Here is a 13,090-nt window from a genome sequence, read left to right as displayed (position 1 = left end):
CTTGTGTATATCTCATTTCAATTCCTTTCCTTTGTAAATTTATTCATCAACAAGACCAGCGGCTATTTTTAATGCTCACATTTACTTGCAACCCGTTTATGTTAAATAATCAAAATATTAATGAACTTTTTGTTGTTGAAAGCCTAGAAATAATTATATATGAGAGTAAATTTAAAAAAAATTTAATTCATAACTTTTAGTCTGCCGATAAGTTGGCAAACAAGCAAGTTAGTGAACAAAGGAAAACTGAAAAGAAAGTACTACATTGTATAAATTTATGAAATACTTCAACATTTTATGTACAATTTTGACATGTTCTGTTTAGGAATATGTTTATAGTAATCATAATAATTGAGAGTTGAATAATTTTAAGGCAATATAAGTTAATGACTGGTTTTAAGGTTAAATTGTAATCAAGTTTCCTGAACACCATGGGCATGGATGGAAGTTAGGTTCCAAGGCACACGTATCCTTGCATTCTTTAATTTCCGTCAGAAGATCAAGAATTTGAGACGTAGTTTTATCTTTGACTGCAACTACTTCCGATTGACAGGATGTCTTGTTTTCCACGTGTTTGCTTGCTTCTAGACCATCTTCTAGAAGACACATGTTAAAAATGAAACAATGTATAAAAAAAAAAAAAAAATTCGAGAAAACCAACAAACATTTAGAATCCGTAATCGAAATAGCAATGTGGACTGAATACAGGAATTAATATATACCGTTTGTACTATCCGATAATGCAGATGTAGTGGTAGACGTAGTTTTCTCTTTAATTAATTCAGCTACAAGCATTTTGAGTTTATGCAGCTGTTCCTGTTGTGTGTTTCGTTGTTCTGTCAACTGGCGGAATGCTTCCTCCTTTTCTTTAGCCCTTTCTTGAAGGACACCACGCTGCTTTTGATACAATGTAACATATTCGCCTGAAAGAGATGTTTAATTATACATCCTGGTTTTATTACACCTGAAATATAACGGTTCAGTGTGGCTACGCTAACCTATAGTTTCGGTTTCACTTTGAAGCTGCAAAACGAGATGTTCCAATCTTTGTTTTTCGTCTGAGAGTTCAGCAACACGTTCCATAGTATGTTTAAATCGTTCCTCCAACTTTTTCACAGCTTCGGGCGAAACTGACATCATTGCTTGTTGTTCGCTAATTGGCGGGGCCGTGTCACCAATACTATACGACTCATTGTCAGTCTGTGTTGTTGCTGTTGATAATTTTAGTTTTTCCACGTCATTCAATGCTTGCAAGTTACACTCACCATTGGGCTGTATAATGTTTTGATTTTGAACGGTTGAATCATTCAACATCGTCCCAGCATTCAATTCGCTGATCAATTGTTGATTTTCTTTCATTAAAACTTCGATCCGTTCCTAAATTCCAATGTTTGTATTGGTAACAAATTGATTTTGTATACAAGCACATTTCATGGTTCCAATTAGTCACATTTACCTGCGCATTGTGAAGTTCTTGCTGCAAGGTACTAGCCTGATTAGACTGAGCTTGATAGTGTTGCATTTGATCTGCAATTTGAGCCATGTGTAATTTTTCTTTCTCTAACTCAGCCATGAGTAAATCCTTTTCCTGCATTTCATCTTTCAATTTCTGTACTTCATTTTCAGTGTCATTCAACCGAGCATTCAATTTTCTTCCAATCGACCTCTCTCCTTGTAACTGCTCCGTCAAATCAAGTTTTGTGTTGCTCTATAGTGAAAAAATTGTTTTCACAAACTGTGCTTCTTTGACAATGTACTAAATAATTATTCTAAATTAACTTACAAGTTGTACGAAAGCATCTTGCATTTCACTCAACTGCTGTTTCAACTGTTGATTTTGAGAGACAGCCCGAGCTGCCGCTAATCTTTCACCTTCTAGAGCAGAGACTAAACGGGACGCCTCAGCATTGCTTGCACGCATTTCTTGCAACTCTTCCATTTCTTGCTTGAGTGCATCGATATCTGAATCCTAGATGGAAGAAAACAAAGTAAAATATTCAATTTCATTCTAGAGGACTATTGTAGTTCAGCCAGAAAGTTAAATCACCTTTTCATGAAGTGTTGCTCGAAGACTATCCCGTTCTAAAGTGAGTTGATCAATATTTTTGACTAACTCATCAATTCGCTCTTTATTGTCATTGATAACAGGAGGTGTAGATTCAGGTATTTCTTTCTGACTTTGTATTTGGCGTTCTAGATCGGACAACCGTTGAATAAGGCTGTGCTCTCGACTACTTATTTCTGCATTCTCCTTTGTAGTTTGCTCGAGCTAAAAAATAATTAATAAATGAATAAGATGCAACAGAAAAATATTTGCAGTAATCAGCGTTGCAATTTAAATATAATTTAAGAACAGCAATCAAAATTGCAAATTCGTGTTGGCTTACCTTCAGAGCAAGAGTGGTAACTTGGTTGTTCAGTTGTTGAACATAATTTTGGTAATGGTTACTAGCTTCGTCACGTTCACTACTGACAGCTTTAAGAGTTTCCATTAATTGGCTCAACTGCTGTTCCAGTGCGGCTACTACATGGTGTTGCTCACTGATACCTTGGGTTTCTTGTGTCGTAGAAGTCATCTGTAATTAGGTATTAGATTGGAATATGGCATGCTGGACACTTAATTTCCACTACATTTTCGGGTCAATTTTAGGTCTGATCATAGAGTTCCGAATAGAGATTATAATAAACTGTAAGTACCTGTTGTATTCGGAGTTCATTCAAGGACAGTAAGGCAGTTTTTTCTTTCAATTCTTGTTGAATGTTAGTTAACTCAGTATTTTTAACATTTAATTTCTGCCTTAATTCAGCGGTCTCTAATTCCAAGTCGTCTTTTTCTTGTCTTAGAATATAAAAACGTCCAATAAAGATCCAATGATATGTCATAAAAGACTAATAATGAGGGCCCATGACTGCGCAAACTTACTTCACTTGAGAATACTTCGCCTCTAAAGAGTAGAAGCTAGATTGAAGCTGGTTATTCACTTTTCCGACATCTTCGCTACTATTTTTCACAGAATTCAGTTCCCTTTCTAAATCAGAGACTTGGAGTTGGACCGATTTTAATTTTCCATTTAATTCTTCGACTTCAGCTGATAAAAAGTAATTGATTATCAATCTGTTATACTGTATAAAATTTTTACTTTTAGCGTGTAATACCAAGTCTATATTAACAAAATATAAGTAATTTTACCAATTTTTTGCTTGGTAGTTGTTTGACTTTGAACGAGGGCAGCAGTAAGCTCAGCTTTTTCTCCTACAAGAATGCCAGTTGTTTGTGCATGAAGTTGTAATTGCTCTTTGAGTGGATTCAATTCGTGATAAAGCTTTGCTTCAAATTCTGTATCCTTTGTAGTCATTATCATTTCTAGTTCTGACACTCTCGTCCTCTGTGAATATAAAAAAAATTCATTGAAATTGTATAATTTTTTAATATGAAGATTTTAGCTGGTCAATTGGTCTGAACCAATGATTTCACCAAACTTACATATTGGCTGACTTCAAGATGTAATCGGTTAACAAGTTCTTTTTGTTCTTGCAAGCAGAATGCCAAGAATTGATTTCTCTTTTCCAAATCAGAGGTAAGTTCTTGTGGCACGTCTTTACTCTCCATATCACTTGACAATATGTTTGTGACGGCAGATGTCATCTGTAGTAGATATTCTTTCTGCAACGCCTGAGATCCGACCAATGATTCATACTCAGTATGTAAACCACTGCGATTATTAGTTGACTCTGCATGAGCATTTACATTGTGTGTCTCGTTTTTTAATAAAATGTCTTGCTCTAAATCAATTTCATCTGTTTTATTCGTTATATTTTGAGAGGTAAAATAATTCTCAACATTAATCAGATTGTCATTAATTTGATGTTTATTAGAAACATCATCTGTCAGATTTGTGAAATTAGATATAATACTGGAACCTTCCGACAGTTTTTCTTGAACAGTGAAATCAACAGTGTCTTGAAAAACGCTAGTAGGATTTGAAGAATTCACCAGCTTTGTAGCAGCAGAAGTGATATCACCATTGGAATTGAATTCCAAAAAATCATGCGATTCTGAAGTTTGCTGAGGGGCTTCAGAAACTTGGCTGTCTATTGATGGTGTTTGAGTCTCTTTTATTGGGGACCCTATTTTCCGGTAGTTGTAATTATTATCAGAGTTATAAAGAGTATTGTCGATCTGTACAAACATAAAGTAAACCCCATGTTAATGGTTAGAGATCAAACTTTTTAATGAAGGTATTACCTTCGTTCAGATTAAATAAGGACAACGGAAATTCTCTTCACCTGTGACGGAGTAGATTCTTCTGTATTTTCGTTTACATCTTTTGAAGTATCATCTGCCATGTGACTTCTTTTACTCATTTGGAATTCCTTGAGCTATGATACAGAAATATCCATTATAGTATGTGATACTAATTCATGTGAGTTGTGTGTGTACATTACAATTTTCGATTTTGAAAATATTACACAAAGTAATTACAACGAACATTTGATTAGAAATTATCGGTAATGAATAATAGCGAAAAGTTCGCAGAAAAGATAACTATATTTTCTCTGCTCTCACCCTTTTTCTGGCTGCTAATAGTTTTTCAGATTTTTTCATTTTTGAGGGTTCGTTTTTGACCTGTACGAAGAGCAAACAGTGTACTTGGTGCAGAATCCACGCGCAATATTTATTCTATTAATTATTTACAATACATAGAGCAAAATATTACAATATGACAGAACATTGTGAGGTTACGCTCTACGTGCCACTTCACCACTCACACACATTGTCCTGATATGCAGGTGTATTAAGTCATTTGTGTTTGTGCACCATAGCTAATAGAGATGGACTACTACCTCACAGTGAGCCTTGATTAAAAAGAGAAAGCTATGGCAGAGAGGAAGATCCTCTCTACCTATGAGGACGATGACGTTGACGAAAACGAGAAACACGATACGAAATGCGGAGCATAAAAGGCAGCACTGCTGTTTCGCTAATGGTTTAGTTTAGAATCTTATGGCAAATTCAACTTCACAAGTGCGTTTACGTGTGGTTTCACTGGTTTTCTTGCCTGTTTATTGGATGAATTCTAGGAAATTTGGACTCGGTGCACACTTTTTCTGTAGTTGAATTCGCACTACAGAAATTCCCTACTGTTACCGACTCAGAGAATGAGACCACTGCTTGGTAATTCTATCTCTTTCTTTTTGTCGTTGATTACGAATTCTCAAGTCAACGTTTCCATATAGGTATGTACACTTAATGGTTAAACTAGAACAATTGCATATGAATTTTTCATCCTATTTCTACGTCGAATTGTTGTTTCAAATCAAGTAATTGATTGTGTCGACATGAAACCTACTGTTGTGGCCGATGAAATGTTCCCCGAAGGCGCTGGTCCATATATGGATCTTGAAGAGGTTCCGTTAAACATTCTAAAACATAAATTACATACGTTCAAATCGTAAACCATCGTGCCAAAGCTGTCAAACGTGACTTAATTTCTGGGCTGACGATCACTTAGATTGTATATCTGCATTGCATTGATTTAGAATTGCTCGTCACTGACCAATACCCTCACACCGTCAGCCAGACAAACAAGATCAAATTGCTCGGTAGTAAAAAAAATTGTATACTCTGCAAGTTATTGATGTTTTTTTTTTTTCATTATTTAGGCTGGTGGATCCAGTGGATTGTTGATGGATCTTGCTGCTAATGAAAAAGCGGTGCATGCTGACTTTTTCAATGGTAAGAATTTGTTTTGTATCAAATAATGATGAAGATATATTTTACTCTGTGCCAAAAAGGTTTATTCTTTTATAAAAGCGCTGCAGGAAATGTGCATTGATAAAAACACTATATTTATTTTAGATTTCGATGATTTGTTCGATGATGAGGATCTGAACTGATGAACACTGTGATCAACAAAGGTCTTAAATTCTTTCAAACTTGATAAGTTCGAGTAATACCGATATAATGATTTGTGTTACAAAAAATGAAACACTCAATGCTGAATAAACTGTTCTTATAAAAATATTTGTTTCATCATTGTTAGATAACTCTGTTGAATATTCATTTCACTTCGCGAGAATTATTATGAACTTAATGAAGCAAAATATCACGAACTGCTTTACAACTCAGATTTTAGGATGCTGTGACAATCTGAGCAATGTATCTATATAGCACACACATGTTAACCAGAAGTAGCTAATAATAGAAAGAACCTAGTTAACTAAAGATGAAACTAATTTGTTTAAATGGCATTGAAAACTATTTACATCTAGCCAGAATATAATGCCTCATATATCAATTGAAAATTAAAAATTGCATTAGCCTAAATAATGGCAAAAATTCAGACAAGCTTAAGTATAGCATGAACATAGTAATTTAATAACGACCAATTAATATAAATGAGAGGTCCAAATTTATTTACAATCATTCAATTAATCCAGCTATTTGTGAAATGTTGTAATAATTATTGTGTACAAGATACACTTTTCTGACATATGTCCGAAGATGCTGCTTTACAGACCCTATCCTCATGATACATATTCAGTATCAGATCAGTTACTGTCAGTAACACATGTTTGTAGGTAGCTGACCTCTAAAATCATTTACAAACCTAATCATAGATTGCAATTATTATATATTATTCAAAAATATTTTTTCGATCCAAAAACAAAATTCGCATTGAGCCATGTTAAACATTTACAAGATGCTCATTAATGGAACGAAGAGTTGAAATATTTCGGAAATAAGAGAAATTACGTAAATACCTATTTCTAAATAATCGTATCACACTTAATCCTGTTAATAATAACAATTTCTAAACTGAAGAATATTAATTATTAATAAGTAGCTAATGATTACTTTGTATTACTGGAACTGCAACATAAATTCCTATTTTGGGTAAAAGACTAATTCAATAAAATACGCAAAATCGATACAGCAGTATGCATAAAATAAATTTCTACAAGTAATCTTTTAAAGTTCAATGAATTTTCCATATCAAGTGAATTAAATATGTTTTCTAACGGAAAAAATTGCGCTCAAATAAAAATTTGGCATTCTATATCCGGAATAGTAAAGTTACGCAGAAATAATAAAAATGTATTAAAAACTTGAATTGAAGAAAAAAAAAATATACAGTCACTTGTAATAATTTTACAATTTATTCACTTCAAATTAGTTAGACCTCTCTCTGTATTCCTTTGCTATATTGCGTCCTGCTGTGAACCACAGATATCATAAACGTGCCATAAGAAAATGAGTGGTATAGATATATTTTATACATGTAATAATATTAATGTAAGATTATAATTGTGTTATTTATAGTACATACATTCTAAAGTGTCTAAATTCACGACACGACGCATGATTAAAATAGCACCGAATTTCAGTCCCTGTGCACGTCGGTTAGCTAACTCGTCGCTTTCGTATCCGAGCAATAACAATCAAAGTGGCATGAAATACGATTTACGGACGTTTACGCATTAGTCTTATGCTATTCCATAAAAGAAAGAAAGTGACATGTACCCTACTCGCTGTTATTAGTTCATTACACTTCTCAACCTGCAACACAATATACCTTCCAGTAATATAAAATTTAATTTCAGCTGTTTTGAAACATGAATGTAATTCTGGAGTCTTCCTACAGCCAAAATAGATTGTTTCGGCAATGTTAAGATGTATTCCTTGATATTGTCTCGATTATTTCGTCAGCAAAAATTAGCCAACCAAGTAAGGTATGAGACTCCATTTCAGTGAGAAGGCATGAAAATTCAATCACTGTATAATCAATCCGTTGCATCCAACGATTTCGGCAACGTGGCGCAATAATAATACAAAGCACCTGGTGATGCAAAGTGTTTCTATAAAAATGATTTTACGTTTGTGTAATTCAAACGACACCGCAAGCCCAATTTCGTGGTTACCAAATATGTTAAGAGGATGATGAATGGATATGCTAGTTAGCCTCAAGATCACTGTCGACTTGATCGTCCTGGTCGCTTTCTTCTTCTTCATCTTCTTCCTCAGAGAAAAACTGGGAAGGTGGAGACAAAGGATCTTCCGAGAGAGAGGTACGAGAAGAAGAAGGTGGCCGAGATCCAGATTCCTCTAATTTTATTTCCAGTTCATCCATCGATGTACTCGGCCCAGGAATTGTAACAGGAATGAATCTTTCCAAATCCCCAGAGGCCAATTCTATGGATATTAGTTGATAATATTAGATTTATGCCACAGCACCTTTACCTTAAAATAAAATCAAGTGTAACTAGAGCTACTTACGCTCAACGTATTTTTCAAGGGACTTTGGTACCATAGTTTTTGCTTTCCGTAAATCGTCATCAGTACATTCTCCTTTCTCAAGGCCTGAAGCAAATGTACATTTGTACCGAGATTTTCGTGCAAATTTATCAATATTTGGAACAAAGTATTAAATTAGTATTTACCAAAGGCTAAACCCATTCTTTTCAGAACTTCAATGTCATCATGGATCTCAAACTTATCATTAAAATTAAACAGGTACTCGGTTCTGAAAGTAATACAAATATTATAAGAAGCATTACTCGTAGATACGTGTAAAATATGCAAATCGAACTTTCCTATAAATTATAAACATGAACTAATTTTGTGTAAAAAAATACTACATGAAAAAGAAAGACTGACACTTACTTGTCGTTTGAAATACTGCAATCAATAACAGTTTTCTTACTGGTATTAACTATTATGAATGGCAACTGTATAGCAGAATTAGGTTTAGGTGGTCCATGAAAATTCTCGTTTTTATGGTTGCGTTCAACTAAATTTTTGTACGATATGTGCTGCAAAATTAACGAATGCAGCTGCTGAGTTTTGGCTTTGATTCTCTCTATTTTCTTTTTCTTATCTTTTTCTAACGACAAACACTCTTGCAACGAATTTGTGGGCAAACCCAACCATCTTATCTCCTTCTTCTCCTTGGAGATTATATTCATTGCCATCAATACATTCAATGCATCGTATACACGTCTCCTAATATTTTTCTGATCGTACTGCTGCAAAAGAGATATTAATCCTGAGTGAAATTGGAATTGAATAAGCAAATTTTGACACTCATTGGCAAGACTGAGATCATTTCTCTATGTACTTTTGCACCTAAGATCAAACTTTGAAGCACTATCTGTGAGTTGCCTGAAAAGACAACAAGGTTCCAAATATCAACGATAAAAGATATTTACCTGATCAGTTAACGAATTTATGTGCGCAGGGTTGGTGAATTCGCCAACTAATTCATCAGCAACTTCATTATATGATGTCGTACCTTTCTTTTTCACTTTTTCACAGACTTTCATAGAGAAATGGCGAAGCCCCTTTCCAACTTTTTCTGTTTTTCTCCGTTTGCTGTAAATTTAATACAGATCTATTAATCTGGAAAACGAACCCTTTCCCGATTTCAGACACATACTTTGATATGCATCCTATGCTTAAAAGTTGTCGCTGCTTTAAGATAAATAAGTCAGATAATATCAGTGACATGTGTTTGCACATTGCAAATTGAAATCAATGATTCATGTTTTATTTAAAGATAAGTTTCTAAACTGTCCTCTGTTTTGAACTTTTTGAAAGATTCGTGAATTTATTGTGCTACTTGACGATCAATAGTTCTATGATATTTCATCGTGATATGTATTTCAAAACCAAACGTGTGCATCATTCAATATTCAGAGATAAACCCCGTCAGGAAAAGGTTCAGTTTTTTATTAAGAATAGTCCAAGCTCACTACTCTGGGGTAAAATCGCTGCTCTCGACATCCTGTCGTTTCCTCGAACCACTGTGATCCAAAATGGGGCTGATGAAAGTCTTTCCAGATTGATCTTTGACAATCTGCTGTTGATTGCTGGCCTGTTGTTGAGGCTGGGATACCAACGCTTGTTTAAAATCATTCTGTTGAATGGAAAGATTTGAATAAAAAAATTAAATCATAACACAAAATCCAATCAAGCTTATCAGAGGCCATTCAAAAAATACATCAACTTTGTTTAATGGATTCATTTACTTTAATCCCCCTGAATTGATATTTAACAAATCCACTTCTGATAGTTTTTAGATACTGAAAATACAAACTCTCATTTCAATAGAAACTTTTTAACAAAATGATAAAAATTAATATAATATATAATATTACCACACTAGTAGAGCTAACGTTAATAAAATCAACCTGGGCTGCAGATGATTAAAAATCTACCTACAGTAACTGAACATTATGTTCATCTGCACCCCCACCAGTGTGCTTTATGCTACTACCACATAATCCAGGATCCCCCAGGAAAAGCTAATGTCTTTTTTGAATAGCTCCTGATTCATATTTTCCCAATGCTCATGATGTTGTAACCTACCATTCGAGCAGTTGTAAGTTGTATTGTTTTTGTCACTACAGATTCCCCAGCTTTTACAGATGACATTTTTGCACTTTGTACAGGGATGGTAACTAAGCCTAATAGAAAAATATTTTGTTACATGAGAAATGTGAACTTTCTGATAACTGAAAAGACAGATATATAGATGGGTCCTATAGAAACAAACATATTTTGACAGTCCAGATAGAAAGGCCGTATTTCACTGGGTAACCTAAAACGGATCTATCTTAAAAGATGCTAAAAGTTGTGTATAGAGCTCTGTATGGACATGCTGTAACACTTTTTAAGTTACATCCATTCTAGATTGCGCGGCAAAATATAAGTGTTCTATCCGACCCATCGAAATACTTCTGTTTTCATAGGATCCGTCAATATGTACTGCAAGAAACTAGGTAAGAATCTGTAATACTCACGCTGACCAGGTGTTGAAGAACCTTGCAAACTGATGGTTCTCAGTACTTGTGTCCCACTGGACAAGACCTGAGTGTGCAAACAGTAATGGTCATAATATCATCACAATGAACCCAGGGTGCCCACTCACTAAGTGATTCAATATCCCCCGAATTGCTACACATTTAACTGACCACTGGGCACCCTGTAAATACAAAGTTGAAGCTAGAAGCTGGAAGCTTACACTAGCAGGCGGGGATAATTCTGCGTATCATCTATTGAATCCCTTGATTAAAAAATGTACAAGATAGCACACGTCAGAAATACTATATGTTGTGAGACAGTTTGAATTTTTGTTTTGAGAACTCCTGTTTGTGGCCATTGGGTTAAATTGTGATATGAATCAGCTCATCCGAATAGGTCTATAAATATGAGCTTCAGTGTCATCTTAGAAAGCTTTATGAACCATACTCAGTAGTCATACAAATGGGAACCGTAAAAAATATTCAAGATGGGAGTGCAGAATAATATGGATTGTACTCATTGTATAACATAATTAAAATATGTTTGCAAACCTGTTGAATATTGGTAGAGCAATTTTTCAATATATGGTAATTATTAGAAAAATGATACAAATGTTGCGAGTCTGATTATATATTTTAAATGATATTTACTTGGGTATCTTGGCCAGGTGTCTTGAATACCTTCAAACTCCCGGAATTTGTGGTGCTAACAAGCCCAGTTAGTGCTTTATTCGGCGTGCTCGGAACCACTTTAATAACTTGTGGTTGGCCTGTAAGAAAGTTTATTTTTTTTAAAATATCACAGATTAACAATTTTATATGATCCAAAACTTCAGTTAATCAACTAATGTATGTACATTAGATGGCTCTTCTGAGTAGTATCAAGTGTTTAGCAGTAGGGAATACTGAAATATTTAAGATTTCATATTGAATGGCATTCGTCCTTCAAGAGTCAATGCTGCTGTAGTACACAAATTTTAGAGGCAAATCAACTGATTGATCTTGAAGGCAAATAAGGAATGCCCTTGTTGCTAAGAAGAACAATAATGAATTATTTATATCCTAATTGAGATCTACAAGAATGATATTCAGTGTACGACTGATTATCAATACACGTTATTACGTGAAAACAATACAGCTAGTTTAACTAAAATAGGAATACCAAACAGCAATATCATTTAACATTAATCTTCAATTTCCAATAGCTATTTCTCAATGAAAGTGAACCAATTACAATCACGCGAGCAGTACTAAATATGTTTGTTTATTATTCATGGATTCCACAAGTATATCAATAAAAGAACAGAGAATTTGTCAGTGTCAATGTGTAAATTGTAAGTTTAACGTAAGGAAATCCAGAACTATACAGTGGGATGTTCTAGTTATCGATAAGTAAATGAAAGTGATTGGGATATTCTGTAAATCCTTAGAAAGAAATCTCGATCAAGATTATTAATGTAAGATTCGGTTACAAACAAAGATTGCAAAAATTGCATTCTTTCGTTCGCGGTATTCTGGTAGTAAACGCGAAACACACGTTTTAACGTGATTGAGTTTAGCAAGGAGCCTGCGATCAAATTGACGAATCCAAATAGAAATGGATATGCGAAATATAAGAATCGTGAAATTTGGTTAGAAAACGCGCTCCTCGGTTGATCGCACGAGGTATTGTTTCACACTTCATTCGACAAGGAATATTCAGAGACGGAGCCGTGCGTGCCGATTGTTGGCGCGCCAGTTGGACGACTTACCATTTGCGTCGTGTATCAAGAAATTCATCGTTTTATTTTGCTGGGTCATCACTGATGCTTCTGGATATCGAAGGTATCAAATATGATCCCGTAAGCGGACTGAAATTCGCGTGAAAATAAAAAGATCATAAGTGCAATAGTTAGGTCGGACTCGACGTATCACCAAAATGGCGACTCCGGCATTGCACTATTTGTGAAGTAAATATTGTAAAAACCCGGTTACCAAGTATCAATAATATTGCGAATTATCAAAATAAACTAACCGCGCTATCGTGCGCGACACACAGCTTCTCGTTGAATCGTTATCACGACATTAACAACGCGTCAGTAAAATACAGCTTTTTAGTGCAAGTAGAGCCGAGACGAGCTTGGCGGTAGCACAAAGCTAAACAGCTGATTGGCCAGTGCTGATCACGTGGTTCGCTCCGTTCCTCATCGTTCCCCGTCTACCGCAAACTTCAGTCATTGAGTATCGAATTATGTGTAGCTGGGGAACTCAGCGCTACTACACAAAACGTCAGTGAATCAATGTATCT

The 13,090-nt window shown here is 34.8% G+C and overlaps 3 protein-coding genes across 11 annotated transcripts; 1 reads left to right on the top strand and 2 right to left on the bottom strand.

The window, feature by feature from the left end:
• Positions 1-67: 67 nt before the first annotated feature.
• Positions 68-5,018, bottom strand: LOC107226170 (golgin subfamily A member 2). Of its 5 annotated transcripts, XM_046732793.1 has the most exons (14): positions 4,568-5,011; positions 4,288-4,380; positions 3,995-4,180; positions 3,485-3,673; positions 3,191-3,386; positions 2,924-3,089; positions 2,698-2,839; positions 2,388-2,582; positions 2,048-2,269; positions 1,784-1,969; positions 1,457-1,708; positions 999-1,377; positions 723-923; positions 68-596 (listed from the first exon to the last, which is right to left on the bottom strand). In XM_046732793.1, exons 1-14 carry the CDS (start codon positions 4,604-4,606, stop codon positions 403-405), a joined length of 2,640 nt encoding a protein of 879 aa, XP_046588749.1. In that variant the 5' UTR covers positions 4,607-5,011; the 3' UTR covers positions 68-402. The 5 variants fall into 5 exon arrangements, with proteins under 5 accessions (XP_046588749.1, XP_046588747.1, XP_046588746.1 ...); XM_046732791.1 differs by having other exon boundaries at positions 68-593; positions 3,485-4,180; positions 4,568-5,018; XM_046732790.1 differs by having other exon boundaries at positions 3,485-4,180; positions 4,568-5,014.
• Positions 5,019-5,261: 243 nt separating this feature from the next.
• LOC107226182 (COP9 signalosome complex subunit 9) lies at positions 5,262-6,634 on the top strand. Its single transcript, XM_015666895.2, has 3 exons — positions 5,262-5,409; positions 5,665-5,737; positions 5,861-6,634. Exons 1-3 carry the CDS (start codon positions 5,341-5,343, stop codon positions 5,896-5,898), a joined length of 180 nt encoding a protein of 59 aa, XP_015522381.1. The 5' UTR covers positions 5,262-5,340; the 3' UTR covers positions 5,899-6,634.
• Positions 6,397-12,945, bottom strand: LOC107226191 (transcription factor Dp-1). 5 transcript variants are annotated; one of them, XM_015666915.2, is made up of 11 exons: positions 12,818-12,945; positions 12,555-12,653; positions 11,455-11,573; positions 10,804-10,870; positions 10,370-10,467; positions 9,754-9,917; positions 9,211-9,373; positions 8,666-9,027; positions 8,443-8,525; positions 8,279-8,362; positions 6,397-8,194 (listed from the first exon to the last, which is right to left on the bottom strand). In XM_015666915.2, the coding sequence occupies exons 2-11, from the start codon at positions 12,601-12,603 to the stop codon at positions 7,956-7,958; spliced, it is 1,428 nt and encodes a 475-aa protein (XP_015522401.1). In that variant the 5' UTR covers positions 12,604-12,653; positions 12,818-12,945; the 3' UTR covers positions 6,397-7,955. The 5 variants fall into 5 exon arrangements, with proteins under 5 accessions (XP_015522401.1, XP_046588757.1, XP_015522402.1 ...); XM_046732801.1 differs by having other exon boundaries at positions 8,666-9,024; positions 12,555-12,939; XM_015666916.2 differs by having other exon boundaries at positions 9,757-9,917; positions 12,555-12,938.
• Positions 12,946-13,090: the final 145 nt, after the last annotated feature.

Source organism: Neodiprion lecontei, chromosome 2 (assembly GCF_021901455.1).
Source record: "Neodiprion lecontei isolate iyNeoLeco1 chromosome 2, iyNeoLeco1.1, whole genome shotgun sequence".
NCBI classification, from domain to species: domain Eukaryota; kingdom Metazoa; phylum Arthropoda; class Insecta; order Hymenoptera; family Diprionidae; genus Neodiprion; species Neodiprion lecontei.
The sequence above is the reverse complement of the archived record's forward strand: the minus strand, read 5'-3'. Positions and strand labels throughout refer to the sequence as shown.

Excerpts from the sequence above, each read along its gene's own strand:
- LOC107226170 (XM_046732790.1), bottom strand. The coding sequence starts at position 4,606 with ATGAAAAAATCTGAAAAACTATTAGCAGCCAGAAAAAGG. Across the intron at positions 3,387-3,484 it reads ATCTTGAAGTCAGCCAATAT|AGGACGAGAGTGTCAGAACT; the intron begins GTAAGTTTGGTG and ends TTATATTCACAG. Across the intron at positions 924-998 it reads AAGTGAAACCGAAACTATAG|GCGAATATGTTACATTGTAT; the intron begins GTTAGCGTAGCC and ends CATCTCTTTCAG.
- LOC107226182 (XM_015666895.2), top strand. The coding sequence starts at position 5,341 with ATGAAACCTACTGTTGTGGCCGATGAAATGTTCCCCGAAGGCGCTGGT. Across the intron at positions 5,410-5,664 it reads CATATATGGATCTTGAAGAG|GCTGGTGGATCCAGTGGATT; the intron begins GTTCCGTTAAAC and ends TTCATTATTTAG. Across the intron at positions 5,738-5,860 it reads GCATGCTGACTTTTTCAATG|ATTTCGATGATTTGTTCGAT; the intron begins GTAAGAATTTGT and ends TATTTATTTTAG.
- LOC107226191 (XM_015666915.2), bottom strand. The coding sequence starts at position 12,603 with ATGACCCAGCAAAATAAAACGATGAATTTCTTGATACACGACGCAAAT. Across the intron at positions 9,028-9,210 it reads TAAATTCGTTAACTGATCAG|CAGTACGATCAGAAAAATAT; the intron begins GTAAATATCTTT and ends TCTCTTTTGCAG. Across the intron at positions 8,195-8,278 it reads CCTTGAAAAATACGTTGAGC|AATTGGCCTCTGGGGATTTG; the intron begins GTAAGTAGCTCT and ends TAATATCCATAG.